This window comes from Ovis canadensis, chromosome Y (genome assembly GCF_042477335.2).
Source record: "Ovis canadensis isolate MfBH-ARS-UI-01 breed Bighorn chromosome Y, ARS-UI_OviCan_v2, whole genome shotgun sequence".
Lineage (NCBI taxonomy): Eukaryota > Metazoa > Chordata > Mammalia > Artiodactyla > Bovidae > Ovis > Ovis canadensis.
This window is the reverse complement of record NC_091271.1, coordinates 7635065-7656906: the sequence shown is the minus strand read 5'-3', so window position 1 is coordinate 7656906 and position 21842 is coordinate 7635065. Positions and strand designations below refer to the sequence as shown.

The window sequence follows — 21842 nt, the reverse complement described above, 5'->3', positions numbered from 1 at the left end:
CAGACCGCCTTACCTGCCTCATGAGAAATCTAAACAGAGCTGGACATGGAACAATGGACTGTTCAAAATTGGGAAAGGAGTGCATCAAGGCTGTATATTGTCACTCTGCTTATTTAACTTATATGCAGAATACATCATGAGAAATGCTGGGCTTTATGAAACACAAACTGAAGTCAAGATGGACAGGAGAAATATCAATAACCTCAGATATGCAGGTGATATCACACCTATGGCAGAAAGTGAAGAGGAACTAAACAGCCTCTTGATGAAAATGAAAGAGGAGAGTGAAAAAGTTAGCTTAAAGGTCAACATTCAGAAAATGAAGATCATGGCATCTGGTCCAGTCAGTTCATGGCAGATAGGGAAAGAACGGAAACAGTGAGAGACTTTATTTTTGGGGGCTCCAAGATCACTGCAGATGGTGAGTGCAGTTATGAGAATAAAAGATGCTTACTCCTTGGAAGAAAAGCTGTGACCAGCCTAGACAGCATATGAAAAAGCAGAGACGTTACTTTCCTGACAATAGTCCGTCTTTTTCCAATAGTCATGTATGTATGTGAGAGTTGGACCATAAAGAAAACTGAGCACCAAAGAAGTCATGCTTTTGAACTGTGGTGTTGGAGAAGACTCTTGAGAGTCACTTTGACTGCAAGGAGATCAAACCAATCAATCCTAAAGGAAATCAGTCCTGTATATTCATTGGAAAGACTGATACTGAAGCTGAAACTCCAATACTTTGGCCACCTGATGTGAACTGACTCACTGGAAAAGACCCTGATGCTGGGCAACATTAAAGGCAGGAGGATAAGTGGATGACAGAGGATGAGATAGTTGGATAGCACCACCATCTCAATAGACTTGAGTTTGATCAGAGTCTGGGAGTTGATGATAAACAGGGAAGCTTTTTGTGGTATAATCCATGGGATTGCAGAGTTGGACATGACTGAGTGACTGAACTGAACTGTTACCTCTAACTTCTCTTTTGTAACTGGAATGTGGAACTTGTACCTGTCCCACCATTGTATTTCAGAAGTACATGACTTGTTTGGTATCATAGATTTATAACTGGAGAGGAATATGCATTAAATGACTTGTACCTTGTGACTTAGCCATAACTAACTTAGATACGTCAAGTGAAGAAAGCATATGACCTAAAAGTTTGCAGTTAAGTTTTATCGGAGGACCTTACTGAGGATTGTAACCTAGAATACAATATCTTAGATCTCGTTGAAGAAAGTGAGTTAAGGAAGAGTACAGAATGTGTAGCGTTTTCTCTGGGAAGAAAGAAAAATACAGTTTAAATTCAAAATGTTGTTTTTAATTATAGGAGCTCTTCCTTGGTAGCTCAGCTGGTAAAGAATTTGTCTGCAATACAGGAGATTCCAGTTTGATCCCTGGGCTGGGAAGATCCACTGGAGAAGGGTTAAGCTACCCACTCCAGTATTCTTGGGCTTCCCTGTTGGCTCAGCTGGTAAAGAATCCACCTTCAATGAGGGATACCTGGGTTTGATCTTTGAGTCTGGAAGATCCACTGGAGAAGGGATAGGCTACCCACTCCAATATTCTTGGGCTTCCCTGATGGCTCAGCTGGTAAAGAATCCGCCTTCAATGTGGGATACCTGGGTTTGATCCTTGGGTTGGGAAGATTTCCCTGGAGTAGGGAATGGCTACCCACTCCAGTATTCTGGCCTCGAGAATTCCATGGACTGGTAGTCCATGTGTAGTCCACAGGGTTGCAAAGAAGCAGATGTCTAAATTTAAAAAATTTATGAAAGCAGATGTCTAAAATTAATCATTTTAGTGCTTTTCTGTGTTTGGGAATATGCAAGAATTTGGAACATCAACTGGGGAAAGAAAGACAGTAGGACAGCAATGAGTTCAGTCTTATTTGGGGCAAATAAGTACTGTACTCTGGGAGACACTCTCTCAGAAGATCTCTCCACGGAACTGCTCTACAGAGGGAGGGTATATGACTTTAGTGAAGGGGACATCCATTTTGATAGAAGTTTACAACTAGTCATGAGGAACAGATACTCATTAGATATTGTTGCAGAAACCAGTAATCAAGAAACCCAAGCACCACGCACAGAGAGTTGAAGAACTCAGGTTTATTATGCTGGTTGGTCCAGAGTAGTTAACACTCTAAGCTCTGAGCCCTGAACAAAGGTGTTATAGAGTTTTTATAGACAGACTATGGTGGGCAACACTAGCTGTTAATAGGCTGGTTTAAACTAAGGGGTTTTGCATGCACGGGAACAGCTATCAAGATGAGGAGGGGGATGTCTGACCTGCATAGACATGATTAAGCAGCTTTGCAGGGGCTGGACAATTGCAAAGAACAGGACAAGGCTGAGTGAGATAAGCTCCAATTTCTAGTATTCCCTATGAAGTCCCCATTTTCTGACACTGTGTGACCTACATGATCCAGACTTAACAAGGAGCAAGCTGAGTTATAGAGGCAGAACGAGCAGGATGTTATGTAAAATTTTTACTTTGCCTCTTCAGTATGACAAGATGCAAGAAATTGGGCTCTGAAGAAACTGTGTTCAGGTTGTGCTGTTGCTTTAGCAGAATCTTTTCACTGAAGAGCCTTCTTTGATACAGTTAAATCCTTCTGGCCTAACACTTTGGGTTTGTGATGAAAGGGCAGCTCCCATAATTTATAAAATGCCCTCAGGATCATTCTTCCACTGTTCGGATAATATTTCTTGGCCTCACTCTCAATCTATAAATTAGTTCTAAGATTCTCTTGAGATACTGGATATATAATACTCTCCTTAAAAGATTAGGCCAGATCCTTTGTGTTCTCCCCATTGGACAGTGAAAAGTGAAAATGTTAGACTCAGTCATGTCTGACTGTTTGTCACCCCATGGACTGTAGCCTTCCAGGCTCTGCTGTCTGTGAATTCTCCAGGCAAGGATACTGGAGTGGGTTTCCATTTCCTTCTTCAGTGGCACTTCCTGAGCCAGAGATGGAACCTGGGTCTCCTGCATTGCAGACAGATTCTTTACTGTCTGAACTACCAGGGAATCCCCAGATTCTGGTCTTTAGATATGAGAAGACAGAAGAATTGGGCTCATAAAAACTTCTCCTGAAAACATCTAGCCATCTGAAAACTTGTTCACTCACCCTTGTCCCCACAACATTTGTTTCATTTAGTCAGTAAGTTGTGTCTACTGTGACCCCATGGAGTGCCATATACTAGGCTGCCCTATCCTTTGCTGTCTCCCAGGTTGTGCTGAAACTTACGTCCATAAAGGTGTTGTTTCCATCTAACCATTTCATCCTTTTCTGGCCCTTTTACCTTCAGTCTTTACCAGCATCAGGGTCTTTTCCAGTGAGTCAGCTCTTTCCCATCTGGAGGCCAAAGTATTGGAGATTTATCTTCAGCACCAGTCCTTCCAATGGATATTCTCAGTTGATTTCCTTTAGGTCTGACACGCCAGTGAAATGTTCTCAATAGTCTAATCCAGCTCCGCAGATCAAAAGCATCAGTTTCTCATTGCTCAGCTTTTTGTGGTCCAACTCTCACATCGTTATGTGACTACTAGAAAAACCATACCTGTTATCTCTGCTTTGCATCCTAAAGTCTTTTCCATGGGTGTTGAAAGTCAGTCATTGCAGTGGGTAGTGATGCAATCCTCGTAGAAGCAGGTGGCCAGTGACGTTCTTCAGTTGTCAACTAAAATATTGTTGTCTTTTTTCACTGCATGAACTTTGCATAAGTGACAGCTTTTGGTTAGCAGGGCTCATTGAAATTTTCCCTTAGATATGGACCTTAACTATCGAGGGTACACAGTAGGTTGACTGTGGGGGCAGCTGCACTAGCCACTGATTAGACGGTGAGCAACATTCATTGTTTATTGGAATGGCATGCAACATTCTTAAATTTGCAGATACTTACAGGAGACTCTGGACTTAACTACTTTTTAGTTGCTGTGTGAGATATGAATGAGCAAGCAGAAGAGGGGAGCTACAGATGAAATCCTGTGGTCTAGATACTTATATCTCTTTGTAAATTCATGTGTAACACAGAGGTGTTGCTTGTTACATTGCGCCAATGTAACAGTACATTTTTCCCCTTTAAGTTAAATACTTGTCCCTGGGATGATATAAGATGGTATTAGTTCAGTTCAGTCACTCAGTCGTGTCCAACTCTTCGCGATCCCATCAGTCGCAGCATGCCAGGCCTCCCTGTCCATCACCAACTCCTGGAGTTCACTCAAACTCATGTCCATCGAGTCGGTGATGCCGTCCAGCCATCTCATCTTCTGTCGTCCCCTTCTCCTCCTGCCTCCAGATCCCTCCCAGCATCAGGGTCTTTTCCAATGAGTCAACACTTCGCATGAGGTGGCCAAAGTCCTGGAGTTTCAGCTTTAGCATCAGTCCTTCCAGTGAGCAACCAGGACTGATTTCCTTTAGAATAGACTGGTTGGATCTCCTTGCAGTCCGAGGGACTCTCAAAAGTCTTCTCCAACACCATAGTTCAAAAGCATGAATTCTTCGGTGCTCAGCTTTCTTCACAGTCCAACTCTCATATCCATACATGACCACTTGAAAAACCATAGCCTTTGTTGGCAAAGTAATGTCTCTGCTTTTGAATATGCTATCTATGTTTGTCATAACTTTCCTTCCAAGGAGTAAGTGTCTTTTAATTTCATGGCATTACGATAATATAAACATCCTGTGCCTAATAACTTCTTCCAGTGCTTTTGGTTGTTTATCTAAATACGTTTTTGTAGTGAGTGTTTAAAAAATGATTTCTGAATATTTTAGTTGCTTTCTTTTGTGAATGTCTGTGTTCCATCCCATTCTCCCAGCACCTTTTTGAGTATTCTGAGCCACGGAGTAAAAAAAAAATACAGTGTGTTAGCCACTATTTACATTAATTTTCTGATGCTTCAGTTGTCCAAAACTTTCCTCTCTAAAGCCTTTATTATTAGCAAGTTTAGAAAGACTGGTGTATGCCATTATTGTAAACATTAAAAATTTTCATGTTTAAAGATTTTCCTGCATCATTGACCATATTATTATTCATATTCAGTTTAATAAACATTTAAATTCCTTCAGGACTGTCACAAAAGGAAGAGGAGGATCCTGCTATTATTGAAAAACAGTTAAACGAAGAGAAGCTGTTGGAGTTAGAGAGGTCAGCACTGATTTAAAAACTTGAAGTGTATTCAGTTATTTTACTTGAAATGATAAAGGCTTTATTAATACAGATTTTTCTTTATAAAAATATATACATCTCTGATAGGATGATATACATTTATGGAGTAAAGGGCGTGTGAGAGGGAATTCTGTATTTTCCCCTTAATTTTGCTATAAATTTAAGACTTCTGCACGAATAAAGTCTGGAGTTCTAGTTTTCAGAGAAGGGAAGATACGCCACATTATTTTTTCAAAAACGTAAATATAAGGGCAAGCCAAAAGAAATCATTTTAAAGGTGAGAACTTGCCTTTGTTTCAATTGTCAGTGTGACATAGGTTGTGAAGTCTAATGCAGAGTCCTACAGGTGATTCTTTGCATTTATTTATATATTGGATTTAATCTTTTTGTTCCATTTTCCTCATCTGTTAAATGAAAGACTTATTATATAATTAGTTTCATTAAATGTTTTTAATGTGTTTATTGCTTATTTAAATTACTAACGTAGGACATATTTTCTCCTAATGGGGTTTTCTTATTTAGTTACAAATTAATAATAATCATGTCTTTCTGTGCAATGTATATAGTATCTTTAAATAATATATGGTATTTTTAAAACCTGTGTAACATTTTTTTACTTTTAAAAATTACTTTTTATTGAAGGATAATTGCTTTACAGAATTCTGCTGTTTTCTTTCAAACCTCAACATGAATCACCTATAGGTATACATATATCCCCTCCCTTTTGAAACTCCCTCTCATGAAACCTGTATAAAAAATTTTTAAGCAAAGTATTTTTCACTGCTTTTGTTGATTCATTTTCTATGCAGAAGAACAACTAATTCAAACAAGAAGATAAGAAGTGAAATGGCATCAATAAATAACCTCATACTCATAGAGACCCTTTGTTACAAAAAGTTGAATGCAAATGTCTGAGTACAAAGATATTTACACATATCTTTACATATTTTGCTTGTTATGTAAAACATATCTTTCAGTATCAATCAGAAGTCTAATCCACCCATTTTAAAACCAACATGCTGTTCATTGTATAGGTATAGCATACTTTACCTGTGTATTGTTCTCTACTGATGTACATTAAGATCATAGTACCTTAAAAAGATTACCCTTTTATTGTTATACAGACCTTTAAGGTAGCATCTATGCTTATATAATTTTCATAATTTCTTTATTATTTCCTAGGAAAATGCCTAGAAATGCCTGTGATCAAACAATATGTATACATAACTGGAGAAAAAGGGGCTCTGTGTTAGTAGTTTCTCCAGCATTGAAAAAAAAGTGCCCATTTTCCCCATATGTTTAGTTCAGTTCAGTTCAGTTCAGTTAAGTCTCTCAGTCGTGTCCAGCTCTTTGCCACTCCATGGACTGCAGCACGCCAGGCCTCCCTGTCCATCACCAACTCTTGGAGCTTGCTCAAACTCATGTCCATTGAGTCGGTGATGCCATCCAACCATCTCATCCTCTGTGGTCCCCTTTTTCTCTTGCCTTCAATCTTTTCCAGCATCAGGGTCTTTTCCAGTGAGTCAGTTCTTCATATCACGTGGCCAGAGTTTTGGAGTTTCAGCTTCAGCATCAGTCCTTCCAATGAACACCCAGGACTATCTGCTTTAGGATGGACTGGTTGGATCTCCTTACAGTCCAAGGGACTCTCAAGAGTCTTCTCCAACACCACAGTCCAGAAGCATCAATTCTTCAGCACTCAGCTTCCTTTATAGTCCGACTCTCATATCCATAGATGACCACTGGAAAACCCATAGCCTTGACTAGATGGACCTTTGTTGCGAAAGTAGTGTGTCTGCTTTTGAATATGCTATCTAGGTTGGTCATAACTTTTTTTCCAAGAAGTAAGTGTCTTTTAATTTCATGGCTGCAGTCACCATCTGCAGTGATTTTGGAGCCCCCCAAAATAATGTCTGATATTGTTCCCACTGTTACCCCATCTATTTGCCATGAATTGATGGGACTGGATGCCATTATCTTCGTTTTCTGAATGTTGAGCTTTAAGCCAGCTTCTTCACTCTCCTTTTTCACTTTCATCGAGACTCTTTAGTTCTTCACATTCTACCATAAGGGTGGTGTCACCTGAATATCTGAGGTTATTGATATTTCTTCCAGTAATTTTGATTCCAGCTTGTGCTTCATCTAGCCCAGTGTTTCTCATGATGTATTCTGCATATAAGTTAAATAATATATAGGGGTGACATACTCCTTTTCCTATTTGGAACCAGTCTGTTGTTCATGTACAGTTACAACTGTCGCTTCCTGACCGCATATAGGTTTCTCAAGAGGCAGCTCAGGTGGTCTGATATTTCCATCTCCTTCAGAATTTTCCACAGTTTATTGTGATCCACAAAGTCAAAGGTTTTGGCATAGTCAATAAAGTAGAAACATGTTTTTCTGGAACTCTCTTGCTTTTTCAGTGGTTCAGCAGATGTTGGCAATTTGATCTCTGGTTCCTCTGCCTTTTCTAAAACCAGCTTGAATATCTGGAAGTTCACGGTTCACGTATTACTGAAGTCTGGCTTGGATAATTTTGAGATTCACAATAAAAATAGAAATTTTATTCATTTATTTATTGTAGGAAAAATGATTACTAACCAAGGACGTTAATCTTCTATCTTATATGTATGACATATACTTTTCTCATTTATCATTGATCTCCGTTTGGTTCACAACATTAGTTACAATTTTATTTTCATGCCATTTTCATAATTTGATATCCAGTATCTGGCTTGGTGTCTGACTTATTTTTTTTCTTTTAGTCATTTAGGAGCCTAGGGACAAAAACTCAAGAGTCTCTTAGCTGTTTCAACTTAACACATAAGTTTATGGGAATTAGCAGGTTTACTAGTTCTGCAGTCCTCCAGTTGCCACTCTAAAAATGCATAGAAGTTGAAGGATTATACCTTCTCAGTGTGAAAGCCTAAGTCTTAGTTTGAATCTTGTTATTTGCTTTACTGGCACTTGCTCTAGGTTTTATATAAAATTAATCTTTCATTACATTTTAATCATCCCCCAAATGTCTTATTTGCTATAATATATGCAATGTAAATGTGTGTGTATTTGTAGAATGATGCCAGTTCTTTTGATTACATAATTATATCAATAGGCAAAACTTACATGATGAATGGTTATTAAGGGAGCAGAAGGCACAAGAGGAATTCAGAATAAAGAAAGAAAAGGAAGAGACAGCTAGAAAACAGGAGGAAGAACAAGAGGTATGCTTTTAGTCAAATTAATCAGCTAGCTAAACAGTTAAAGTAACTTCTAATTAAAGACTTTTTCACATTAACAAATACATGTCTTGAACAAGAATAACAGTAGAAGAACCTTTAAAAAGCTGGATTCTTTGTTTGACTAATATATACTTAATTTTTAAAATTTACTTTTCCTGTGTGTTAAAGGTTTTTAAAATTAGATCTCTCTTTTCTCTTTAAAGACAAACTTAAAGGAAAAATGGGAAGAACGTCAGAGAAGAGAGAGAGAAGAGGAGGAACAGAAACAACAGGGGGAAAGAGAAGAGGTGATTCCTGTCATTAGAGGATAATTACATGGAAGATCCCTGGAGGAAGAAATAGCACCCTACTCCAGTATTTTTGCTGGAGAATCCCATGGACAGAGGAGCCTGGCAAGCTATAGTTCGTAGGGCTGCAAAGAGTTGGACACAACTGAAGCAATTTAACATAAATGTTAATTTAACATAAATATGATGGATTTGAAGGTGTAAGCCATGTGAGGGCTTGGAGGTTTTGTTTTTATTTATTTATTTATTTTTGGTTTACTTATTTTTGGGTGCATTGGGTCTTCATTGCTGAGCTTGTGCTCTGTCTAGTTGTGGTGTGGAGGGGCTGTTCTTGATTGTCTTCTCTAATTGCAGAGCCCCATCTGTAGTAGGTTACAAGGCCTCAGTATCTGTGGCGGTGGTCAGTCTGTCTCTCTAGCACACAAGTTTCAGCACTTGCAGTGTAAGGCCTGGGCTCATAGTTACGGGTTGCAGGCTTAGTTGCCCTATGGCATGTGGGATTTTTCTGGACCAGGGATGGATGTTCTCTGCATTGTGAAGCAAATTCCTAAGAAATGGAACACGAGGGAAGTTCTTGTTTGCTGTTTAAAAGTCATATATATATATGTGTGTATATATATATATATATATATATATATATATATATATGTTTGTGTATATATATATACACACACACATATTTATTTATTTGTTTATTTGTACAGACACACACTAGAGAGCTTCCTTAAAATGTTTTTCTTTATGTTCATGCAGTAGCAGTTAAGACTATCTTAATGTTTTTCTTCAACTTTACCCAGTGTGAAACACAGTTTATACTGGCCAGAAACTTTTTGTTTAGAAGAGAAGTAGTAAAAGTTTCAGTGGGTGCAGCCCATTACATGTGTTATAAAGCAGCCATGGCAGAGTATAAACATATAGCTGTGACTGTGCTCTAATGAAATTTTACATAGAAGCAGACAGCCTTTGTATCTTTGCAGTGAATGATGTGATTCTCAGGTTCTGTCACGTGTGTTGACTCATTTTAAAGACATTTTATATATGTTTGTCATGTTTATTTCATTCCTTATGTCCTGCCACCAAGAAGTATTTAATTTTAAGAAAGCAGTTATTGAATATTTAAGAGTTAGTAGATTTTTTTGTTACTGTTATTAAATCTTTGCTTGATTAATGTGTAGCTCAAGCAATTGATTTAATACATTTGACTTCCTGTCCTTAATGCTATATTTGAAAAATTCACAGCCCAACTTTGCTTGAATGAATTAAGTAGATTTTTTTCTGTTGTATTTCTAATCCTGAATTACATAAAATTGAGTTTTAACCATCTTTTAGTGGGAAAAATGGATTTGCTTGTGTCTGGGTCATAATGGGGTAGAACTAGTCTTTACAACCTTTGTTTTTTTGTGTCTCAGGCCATTAATTCCAGTGCAAATTTTAACCACTTGAGTACTACTTTTTGGAGTGGATATGAGGTATAACACACTGGATTTTCAGGGGACAAGATGTTTGGAGCTTTTTAATTTGTTTATAGAGAAGAATCCATTCTCATTTTAACTGTAGAGCATTTTTCACTTGAGCTGTCCAGGGTTCAGACAAAAGTTATGGCTTTTTTAAATGGATTTTTTTCTTTTTTAAGGAAGTATAGAAGACATTAAGCAGAAAGCATATAGTATAGTCATCCCTAATACTTCAAGTCATCTTTAGATTTTTATAATACCCAGTATAGTGTAAAAGGTACAAAAATAGGTGCCAGTACATGGCACAATCAGGTTTTGCTTTTTGGAAATTTGTAGGGTTTTTCTAAAATATTTTGAACTGTGGAACCTGGAGATACAGAGGACAGACTAGATTTTAAGAAGATTTAAGAAATACATTCTACTACATGCTGGACAGTTGTCTTGTTGACAGTCATCTTGTTGATGGTAACAGGAAAGTGAAAAGATAAAGTGAAATGAAAAGGATAAAATGAGAGGAAAACAAAGTGAAAAAGATTAAGTCCCTGCTGTTACTTTGCGAGATAGGGGAGCTATGTGATGTTACTGAGAAAGAGAATTTGCAGAATTTGCAGAGAAATAAAACAAGATGATGTGATAGAGTGTTGGGAATAATGGTATACTTAGATAAATCATCATGGAAAATTTCTCTTGAGAAGCCAGTGGTTTCAGCTGTTTTTTGGGTGCAAAGATCTCAGGGGGAAAGGTTTCGGGTTAGAGAAGGACTCGAGTATGGAGTTGAATGGAGGTGATGGTCTTTAAATCCCAGAGACCAAAGGACAGAGTGGCAGAGGAAGGCAGCAGGTCAGAGGGCTAGACAGTGTCAGATCATTTAAAGCCTCCTGGATTCGAAGGAGTTTGGACTTCATGTTAGTATAATGGAAATTTATTGTCTTAACGTTTAGTAAATTGTTCATCATTTTTATTTAAAGAATTGAGGGTGGGGAACAGTGACCAAAAAGAGTAGTCAAGATAAGGCTGCTGTTTCAAGTAGGATATGATGTATTTGTGATTTGTATGAGGCTCTTCCTTGTAGCTCAGTGACAAAGAACCAGGGTGTCAATGTGCGAGACCCGGGCATTTATCCTTGGGCAGGAATATCCCCTGGAGGAGGACATGGCAACCCACTCCAGTATTCTTGCCTGGGAAATCACATGGACAGGAGGAGTCTGGCATGCTACAGTCCATGGGGTCCCACGGAGTCTGATATGATTGAGCACACATGTCCAGTATGAGGATTGTGCTTTACAAAGATAAGTACACAAATCTGGGGTATCTCAGGGGAGTTGTGTGGAAGGCAAAGTGAGAGTCTAAGTAATGCTCTCAGGAGTTTTAATGAGTAAGCAAAGAAAATGGCAACATCAGTTACTGAGTTAGGATATTTAGAGGGTCAACAAACGTTCTGGTCAAGCATAAAGGGAAGACGTGAAGTTGCTCAGTCATGTCTGACTTTTTGTGACCCGGTGGACTGTACCCTGCAAGGCTGCTCCGTCTGTGGGATTCTCCAGGCAAGAATACCGGAGTGGGTTGCCATTTCCTTCTCTAGGAGATCTTCCCGACCTAGGGATCGAACCCAGGTCTCCCACATTGCAGGCAGATGCTTTACGCTGTGAGCCACCAGGGAAGCCCAAATGAAAGTGAAAGTCACTCAGTTGTGTCTGACTCTGTGCGACCCCATGGACTATACAGTCCATGAAATTCTCCAGGCCAGAATACTGGAGTGGGTAGCCTTTCCCTTCTTCAGTGAATCTTCTTAACCTAGGTATCAAACCCAAGTCTCTCACATTGCAGGTGGATTCCTTACTAGCTGAGACACAATTTCCTGTCAAGCATAGAGGACTGTTAAATGCCATCTAGATTTATTATGTCTGTTATGTAATTATTTTGCATATTTCGTTTATGTAATTAGAGAAGTCTAATGTGATTAAAATATATTCAGATGTCAGTTACGTAGAAATTTATTAAAGTTTTGGAGAACTTACTTTTCCTTATTAAAAAGTTTGAAGTCTCTCATACATCTGCAGTGCTACTTTTCATGTAATAGTTTTAGCTTTTATCAAATGTTATGATGCAGTGTCTAGCATTGTATTTTATAATACTCAGATACCTCATGTTAAAAACTAGTATGTAGTGTGTATGAGTAAACATACTAACTGTTGTTTCTGAAATGTATAGGGGTATTTTAAATGTACTTCTATAATGCTTTATTCCTTTTTCTATTTATATAAAAATTTCCACCTGTATTCTTTTGAAAGCTTTTCAGAAGATCTGTGCTGTAGAAGACAAATAGGAACCTGAAGGCTTGCATGTGTAGGGTTTTTTAAATCTTAATTTACACAGAAACTAGTTGTGACTTACTGGATTTTCAGATTTTTATTCATCCCATGTTTGCATTTGTAGGAAGCTGTGCAGAAGATGCTGAAACAGGCTGAAAATGAGGTATTTTTTTAAACTTTCATTAAAATTTTGAGACCAAAGAACACTTCTTTAAAGACAATACTCCCAGTAATGTTAATTTTGTGGTTAAGTTTCTTAGATCCTGTCTGAATGTGGGATTCACATCTGAGGCTCTGTGATACATACAACAACAAAAATGAGCTGATGAACAAAAGCAAAAATCACCCCCGTGGACTGGACTTGTTTATAGTCCTTAAAGTATGTGTAGCCAGCCTCATACGTTTTTACCCCCAAATGGATGCTTTAATTTGAATCAGAGTAAATCAAAGGGGTGGTTCCCTGAAGAAGTTCTTAGACCCTTTTCAGAATGGATGGACAGAAGGGAAACCTAGATGACAGCTCCTGGTAGTCAGGGCAGTACCTGATGTTGAACAGTGCCAAAGAGCCATGAGAGACACATAGCCCCTGTCTCATGATAGTTGTTTGTAGAGTGTCAGTTGTGTGGTACAACGTAAATGTATATTCTTATAGAAATTCTTTTATTTTTAAACAAAATATTTTAGGTACACTTTAAATCCTTAATTCTGATGGATTTTTAAAACCACCAATAAAGTCATGGTTATTTTCAACAGTTGGAAAGTGGTGCCACATGGCATAACCCAGAACCACCTGTGGAAATACGGATAATGGAGAAAGATCGAGCTAATTGTCCATTCTACAGTAAAACAGGAGCTTGCAGATTTGGAGATAGGTAAATAAATTTGTGTTATTGTGTCAGAATTAAAGAGGGTCAAAACATTGAAGTTCTTGAATTCTCTTTTGGGACAGACACATCTTTATTTTAAATTATAAATCATAGGGCGTCTGTTTTTTTCTTGGTGCTTTTCCAGTTCACTGTATGCTACTGTTTGTTAGACTTAACCTACTTCTCAGATGATGCTTCCTTTACCTTCCTCCCATCCCTTAAAAAGATCTTTTTTTGTTTTCTACCCTGTGCTTCCATTTGTCCATATGGACACATAAAGGGCAATATAGAACATTTGTACTCTTTCAAGGAACCGTAGAATCCTGCCTTTGTTTTTCCAGTGGAAATCACTTCTACAAAGTGAGCTTTTAAAATCTGCTTTGCTTTAAATGAGTGTGCAGGACAAAATTAGAGTAAATAGACATAGAGTAGACTCATTAACAACTCTTATTATAGTCAGCCTCAGGAATAGAGCTCTGGGTTCAAAAACTAGCTTCAGTGATTGTCATTTTGGGGAAATTAAGCTTTCTGTGCCTTAGTTTCCTTATCTATAAAACAGATTAAAAATAGCATCACTCTTACAAGGGGGTTATGAGGCTGATGTGAGTGACTACATGGAAAGTACAGAGAAGAGCGCAAGCACAGGTCAAGCAGTCAGTGTCTGGTTATATTTTCATTATGATCAATGTTCCCATTGTTCTCTGAGCCATTCTTGTTCCATATTTCTTTGGGGTCAGTGTTTCTGAGTCAGAGCATGTGGAAATCTAAGTGTTGATCTCTTCAACCATTTAACAAATATTTGAACATTTGTATTCCATGTCCTTGTGATTTTTATGATTTGACTCATATCAATAAACAGCCCAAAGTAGATACAGTAATTCACCCCTGTCTATCAGGAATGTGTTTCAAGCACCCTTCATGCCTGAGTCACCAAACTCACTGTATACCATTTTTTCCTACACATACATACCTATAACAAAGACAATTTTTAAAATAGGCACAGTAAGAGTATTACTACTAACTTAGTAACTATACTTATTAATGTTAGTAATACTAATAATTGGGCTTCTGTGCTGGTACGCTAATAATACTAAAATAGAGTAGTATTAATAACAATAATAATATGGAACCGTTGTAACATGATGAAAAGAAGTGAGGTGAATGTCTTACGCTTCAGTTAGCCTTCTTATGATGTTGTCATAAGGAAAATCATCTGCGTTGGTGATCCTTAAACTGTGATGGTGGTTTGATGTTGATACTGACAGCAGGTTGTTGTCATTGGATGGAGTTCCTGACAGAATAGCACAAGATAGCATAGTATTTCATTACATTGCTCAGAACAGCACACAATGTAAAACTTACAAGTTGTTATTTCCAGAATTATCCACTTACTGTATTAAGATTCTGGTTGACCAAGAGTTATTAAAACAACAGGTAAGGGGACATTAATAGAATAATACATATATTTGTAGTAAATAATTCAGTAAATTAACTATTTTAGTTTATATACTGAGGAGTATAATTATTACAATATGTGGGTTTTTTTTTTTTTTTTTGGTGTGTGTGTGTGTTGTGATATATAATATACTGGGGAGAGGATTCCCTGGTGGCTCAGATGGTAAAGGTCTGCCTGCAATGCAGAAAACCTGAGTTTGATCCCTGGGTCAGGAAGATACCCTGGAGAAGGAAATGGCAACCCACTCTAGTGGATTGCCTGGAAAATTCTATGGATGGAGGAGACTGGGGGGCTACAGTCCAAGGGGTTGCAGAGAGTCACATATGACTGAGTGACTTCACTTTCATGAGGAAAAGATCTCATCATCATCTTTGTTGTTTTTAGTTTAGTCACCAAGTTGTATCTGGTTTGTGAGCCCATCAGGCTCCTCTGTCCATGGGATTGTCAGGCAAGAAGACTGAAGTGGTTTGCCTTGCCCTACTGCAGGGGATCTCATAGACCCAGGGATTGAACCCTCATCTGCTGCATTGGCAGTTCTTTACCACTAGTGCCATCTCGTAACATTCTATTAATCCCCAAAACAAAAATGAATAGACAAATTCATGAAACTCTCATTCTTTTATATATTTATTCATAATATTATCCTTGATGTGTTTTTTCCTTCAAAAAAGGTTTTTCTTTTATTTTTCACCTAAACTTGTCTTCACCTTTAAACGTTTCTAAAAATAATAATCCTGAATGGTGAATTACATGAGGATCATCTGAAAAACTTTTTTTAAAAAAATTTTTATTTTTGGCTGCACTGGGTCTTTTATTTGTTGCTGCTTTCACAGGCTTTCTGTAGTTACTATGAGCAGAGGCTACACTTGGTTGTGTCACATAGACTTAATTGCCATGTGGCATTGAAAAAGTTTTTAAAAGCATGTTCTTCAGGGTCATCTCAAATTATGTGTAAGTCTTGGATATTTTAAAGTGTCTGGGACTGAGAACCATTCATATAGAATATTTAACTGCTTTTATATTCTATAGTTGGGATTATATTTGCTGATAGTATTTATGAAGGTATTCATAAAGACTGGTAAGCAGTGAAAGAGTCCCTTTGAGGAATCAGAAACTAAGATGAAGGATTTTACTCCTTTTTGTAACTGTTAGAATGCAACTAACTGTAGGTTTAATCTCATTAAAAAAAAGTAATTCATTGGTTTAATATACTAAACCTCAAAAAAATATTTAGTGGATTATTTTTGATAGACAGCTGAGACACATTTGTATGGGAAGTTGAACCAAAGTTGAAGTTCCCTTTCAAGTTTTTAGCTGCCTCACCCCTTGTTTTTATTCTATCACTAATATTTCCTTCGTTGTTTAAAGTTATCCTTGAGGGCTTCCCAGGTGGTTCAGTGGTTAAGAATCTGCCTTGCAGTGCAGGGGACAGCAATTTGACCCCTGGTCTAGGAAGATCCCACATGCTGCAGGGAAACTAAACATGTGCACTCTGCAGCCCACGCTCTACAATGAGAGAAGCCAGCAATCAGAAGCCAGTGCACCACAGCTAGTGCCTCCAGTAGCAACTAGAGAAAAGCTCATGCAGCAACAGAGATGCAATATGGCCAAAATACATAAGTTTTTAAAATTAAAATTATCCTTGGGACTCCAGTGATGGTTCACTTGTTAGGACAGTGTGCTTTTAAAGTGCTTTTGGGATTCACAGAGGGTTGCCTTCTCTTACCTAACTTCATTTTTTAATATACTCAAGCTTGTATGGATGCTTCCTGGTTCAGTGGGAATTTTCCCCAAACCTAGTGACTTGACTGGGTTCCAAAATTCATAGATGCATATTTGACACCCAGGGAGCTAGAGCTGAGTTACAACCTGTGAACAGAATTCTAAATTTGTTAATTAAGGTCCTTGTTTACTGCTATATTTATTTAAACCAATAATATTTCAATTTAGAGTTAACAATGTCAGCTGAGGTAAATCCTTTGAATTCTGTTAGTAGCTACTTTGGAGTGTATCAGACTACAAGCTGAATAATCTAGGAGGTCATTTGGAGAATAACATTCAACATTTCAGAGGTATGCATGATAAATATGGGCATATTTATTGTGTTGGTAGGTACATTAATGTATAATCTCTGTATACCTTTTCACCTTAAAATACTGAATCCATGAAGCAACTCACTGTTCTCACTCGAACTGCTGGCATCTACAGCTGACCAGTTTTTAACTAGAATATATTATTTTTTAATAGTTGAAACCTCATCTCACACGCTAGTAAAGTAATGCTTAAAATTCTCCAAGCCAGGCTTCAGCAATACGTGAACCATGAATTTCCAGATGTTCAAACTGGTTTTAGAAAAGGCAGAGGAAACAGAACTCAAATTGCCAACATCTGCTGGATCATCGAAACAGCAAGAGTTCCAGAAAAACATCTATTTCTCCTTTATTGACTGTGCCAAAGCCTTGACTGTGTAGATCACGATAAACTGTGGAAAATTCTGAAAGAGATGGAAATACCAGACCACCTGACCTGCCTCTTGAGAAACCTATCTGCAGGTCAGGAAGCAACAGTTAGAACTGGACATGGAACAACAGGCTGGTTCCACATAGGAAAAGGAGTATGTCAAGGCTGTATATTGTCACCCTGCTTATTCACCCTGCTTATTTAACTTATATGCAGAGTACATCATGAGAAACCCTGGGCGAGAAGAAACACAAGCTGGAATCAAGATTGCCGGGAGAAATATCAGTAACCTCAGATATGCAGATGACACCACCCTTATGGCAGAAAGTGAAGAGGAACTAAAAAGCCTTGAGGAGAGTGAAGAAGTTGGCTTAAAGCTCAACATTCAGAAAACAAAGTTCATGGCATCTCATCCCATCACTTCATGGGAAATAGATGGGGAAACAGTGTCAGACTTTATTTTTTTGGGCTCCAAAATCACTGCAGATGGTGACTGCAGCCATGAAATTAAAAGACGCTTACTCCTTGGAAGGAAAGTTATGACAAACATAGATAGCATATTCAAAAGCGGAGATATTACTTTGCCAACCAAGGTCTGTCTAGTCAAGGCTATGGTTTTTTCAGTGGTCGTGTATGGATGTGAGAGTTGGACTGTGAAGAAAGCTGAGCGCTGAAAATTTGATGCTTTTGAACTGTGGTGTTGGAGAAGACGCTTGAGAGTCCCTTGGACTGCAAGGAGATCCAGCCAGTCCATTCTGAGGGAAATCAGCCCTGGGATTTCTTTGGAGGGAATGACGCTAAAGCTGAAACTCCAGTCCTTTGGCCATGTTATGCGAAGAGTTGACTCATTGGAAAAAACTCTGATGCTGGGAGGGATTGGGCGCAGGAGGAAAAGGGGACGACAGAGGAGGAGATGGCTGGATGGCATCACTGACTCGATGGAGGTGAGTCTGAGTGAACTCCGGGAGTTGGTGATAAACAAGGAGGCCTGGCGTGCTGCGATTCATGGGGTCGCAAAAAGTCGAACATAACTGAGTGACTGAACTGACTGAACTAAAAGAAGTTTTCCTCATTTTATCTTAGGACATGAAACCAGATTATATAATAAAGGTCATATTTTATGGATTATTGAAGTATAGTTGAGTCCATTCAGCCTTGATCCAGTATTAATTGCAGAAAGTATCCTTGTATGTGTATGTCTGTGTGTGTGTGTATATGTATATATTATGCCATATAACAAACCCATACTAGACTATAAGGTAGGTCAGATCTCCTTGATCATTTCTCAACTGAGCTTCTCTGGGTGTGAGGTCATTTCTTTACAAAGTGAGGGAAATAAAGATATGATTGTTCTAGTGAAGGATCAGATGGAAAAGTAAACCCTTTAAAGAAGCTTTTTGCATACAGTAAGATTGAAATATATCATCATGGGGAAACTAACAAGTTGGTGCAAGTCAAGCATACTTAACCCACGCTTCACTCCTTTTCACCCCATGTACTGTAAGCAGTGACTTTGCACTGTCATGTAACAGTTGAACTCATTTGTATCACTGTGCATGGACATCAGAAAGGTTCTATAACAGTTGAGGTCACTTGCAGCACTGTGCATTTGCAGCAAGTGATAGTCCCTTGGTCACGGGTTGCTTTGTGCACTATGCCTATATGAGCTTCACCATGAAAGACCTTGCTCCTGCTGCATCAGGGCTACATTGGAAAAACATCAAGGTTATGTTTTATGAGGTTATCTTATGGCTACATTATGTCTGCTGTGTCATCCAGGAGAGAGGTTCTCTTATGGCTGCTTGAGTCTCTTTCCACCCTCTCAGTTACATTTTGCTTGTCCTGGATTGAGCCAATAGTGTGAACAGCAAGACTGCTGGCATCATGAACATTATCGGCATTATACAGCCCTTAACTGGAAACTTCATTTTGGTCATGCAGCATGGAGGGTCTTAGGTCACCAGCCAGAACTGCTCCACTTAGAATCCTAATCACTGGACCACTAGGATATTCCTTGGAAACTCTTAAACAACACTATTATGTAAGCATTGGTTTAATCGGAGATTGTATAAAACCATCTCACCTTTCTCCTGAGTGTCTCATATGGTACGTTTGTGTCACACTGTCACTGTGACCTTTGATGCAAGTGGACCATCTTTTACTGTATGCTTTTACATAACAGACTTCCTGAACTTGAGTAAAAAGCAAGTGAATGGCATTTAAACTTGGAAATAGTTCCCACCTTTACATTTCAATGAGATTCACTTTATTGGTCAGCCTTTAATAGTTTCATTGTTTTGAAATTCAAAGTTTGAGTGACGTATGTTGTCTTACAGTTCACTTGAAACAGCTAAGTTGCTTGAGCCTTTAACTTATGTTTTAAATCAAGTTTCTCTAAGTGTAATTTCTCACCACTGGACTACTGAACTTTTTCCTTCATGTGCAGGTGTTCACGTAAACACAGTTTCCCAACATCAAGTCCCACGCTGCTTATTAAAAGCATGTTTACAACGTTTGGGATGGAGCAGTGTGGAAGGGATGACTACGACCCTGATGCAAACCTAGAGTACAGTGAAGAAGAAATCTACCAGCAGTTCCTGGATTTTTATGATGATGTGCTCCCTGAGTTCAAGAACGTGGGGAAAGTGATCCAGTTTAAGGTGGGCACAAGCAGTGTGTCTAGAGGAGGAACTGGTTTGCCTCCCTCTGAAGTACTGGCTGGGATTGGAAAGCGAGAGCATAAGTTGTTTACATAGGTGGGATGTGTGCCATGCTGTAGGTCCTGCGTCACGTTGCAAGGAAACGTTAATTCCTTCTCTTTTCCTCTCCACTGAGCTTTGTTGCCAATAAAGTAGAGGTGCTACATGCAGTTGTAAATAAGTACTGACATGGTGCTAGGTTCTAAGCTTTTGATGAAAAGAGATCTTTTCATCCATTCAGTACCATTATGGACCAAATCTTTTCCAGCCTTTGAGTTCTCTGCATACGGTCTTATACAGATAGCTGTCTTAAGAGTTTGCTTATGGACTACATATAGTAGGGAATGTATCTCCATACTTGTAACACAGCTTTCTGGTCGTATTATAGTGATGGTTCCAGCTTGCACTTTCTGTCCAAAGTATACATTATAGTATATATTTTTTGGAACTACCAAAGACCATAAGATTACTTTTTCAGGGACAGGAAAAGGTGTACTGGTCTTTGTTACTGTATCCAGGGTTTTCTCTAATTGTGGTGAGCAGGGATTACTCTTCCAGTTGCAGTGTGTGGGCTTCTCATTGCAGTGGCTTCTCCTTTTGAGCATGGGCTCCGTAGTTGCAGCTTATTATCTCAGTAGTTGTGGCACACAGCCTTAGTTGCCCTGAGGCATGTGGGATCTTCCTGGATCAAGGATCAAGAACTACCTGGATCAGTGCCGTGCACTGGCAAGTAGATACTTATCCACTGAGCCACCAGGGAGGTCCAGACCTTCACTTTTCTTTTGTTGTTGAGTTACTCAGTCATATTCGACTCCTTGCCACCACATGGACTACAGCATTCCAGGCTTCCCTGTCCATCACCATCTCCAGAAGCTTGCTCATACTCATGTCCATTGAGTCCGTGATGCCATTCAACCATCCTCTGTCATCCCCTTTGCCTGCCGTCAGTCTTTCTTGGCACCAGGGTCTTTTCAAATGAGTCAGCTCTTCTCATCAGGTGGCTGAAATATTAGAGCTTCAGCTTCAGTATTAGTCCTTCCAATGATCATTCAGAGTTGATTTCCTTTTGGGTGGACTGATATCCTTTGGATCTCCTTGCAGTCCAAGGGACTCTAAAGAGTCTTCTCCAACACCACAGTTCAAAAGCATCAGGTTTTTAGTGTTCAGCCTTCTTTATGGTCCAACTCGTACCTCCGTACATGAATACTGGAAAAACCTGGCTTTGACTACACAGACCTTTGGAACCCACATCTGCATTACAGGCAGTTTCTTTACCACTGAGTCATCACAGAAGCCCTGACTACTTTACACACATACTTCTTTTGCAATTCATAGATAAAACTGAGGTTTTTTTAGAATTTGAAGGTAAATAGCAATTCTATATTGAGCAGATCTGCTGGCATTGTTTTTGCAGCTGCATTTTTGTAGTTCTTGCGGGATTTCAAACTTTTTCATTTATTGTATTTCTTATGATTTCCTGATCAATGACCTTTGATGTTAATAATCCAGAAAGATTTTGACTTGCTGAAGGTGCAGATGATAGCCTTTTTTTTTTAGCAATGAAGTATTTTAAGGTATGTGCATTTTTTTGTTTTTTTTTTTAGATACAATGCTTTTGCACCCACTCTTAATAAACTTCAGTATAGTGTAAACATTATTATTACATGCTTTGAGAAACCAAAAAATGTGGGTAATACATTTTATTGTGGTATTTTACTGCAGTTGTCTAGAAGCAAACCAAGATATCTCTTGAGATATGTGTATGTTATTTGCCAAGCTTATACTTATCAGGCTGGTAATTTATAAATGGAAAGCAACTAGTAAGTTTTTAGTATGAAAGATTTATAAGTATTTGTTACGGAAATTTAAAAAAGATTTTTGGTATAACTGGTTTAATGTTT

The 21842-nt window shown here is 38.5% G+C and overlaps 1 protein-coding gene across 2 annotated transcripts in view; it reads left to right on the top strand.

Annotated features, from left to right (window-relative positions):
• LOC138431424 (U2 small nuclear ribonucleoprotein auxiliary factor 35 kDa subunit-related protein 2) overlaps positions 1-21842 on the top strand; it is an 82432-nt gene that overhangs the window by 15297 nt on the left and 45293 nt on the right. For both annotated transcript variants that reach the window (XM_070289554.1, XM_069573568.1), the window contains exons 3-8: positions 5072-5150; positions 8281-8389; positions 8611-8694; positions 12585-12623; positions 13214-13332; positions 19689-19902. In XM_070289554.1, the coding sequence (XP_070145655.1) occupies positions 5072-5150; positions 8281-8389; positions 8611-8694; positions 12585-12623; positions 13214-13332; positions 19689-19902 (644 nt within the window). The remainder of the gene's footprint in view (positions 1-5071; positions 5151-8280; positions 8390-8610; positions 8695-12584; positions 12624-13213; positions 13333-19688; positions 19903-21842) is intronic.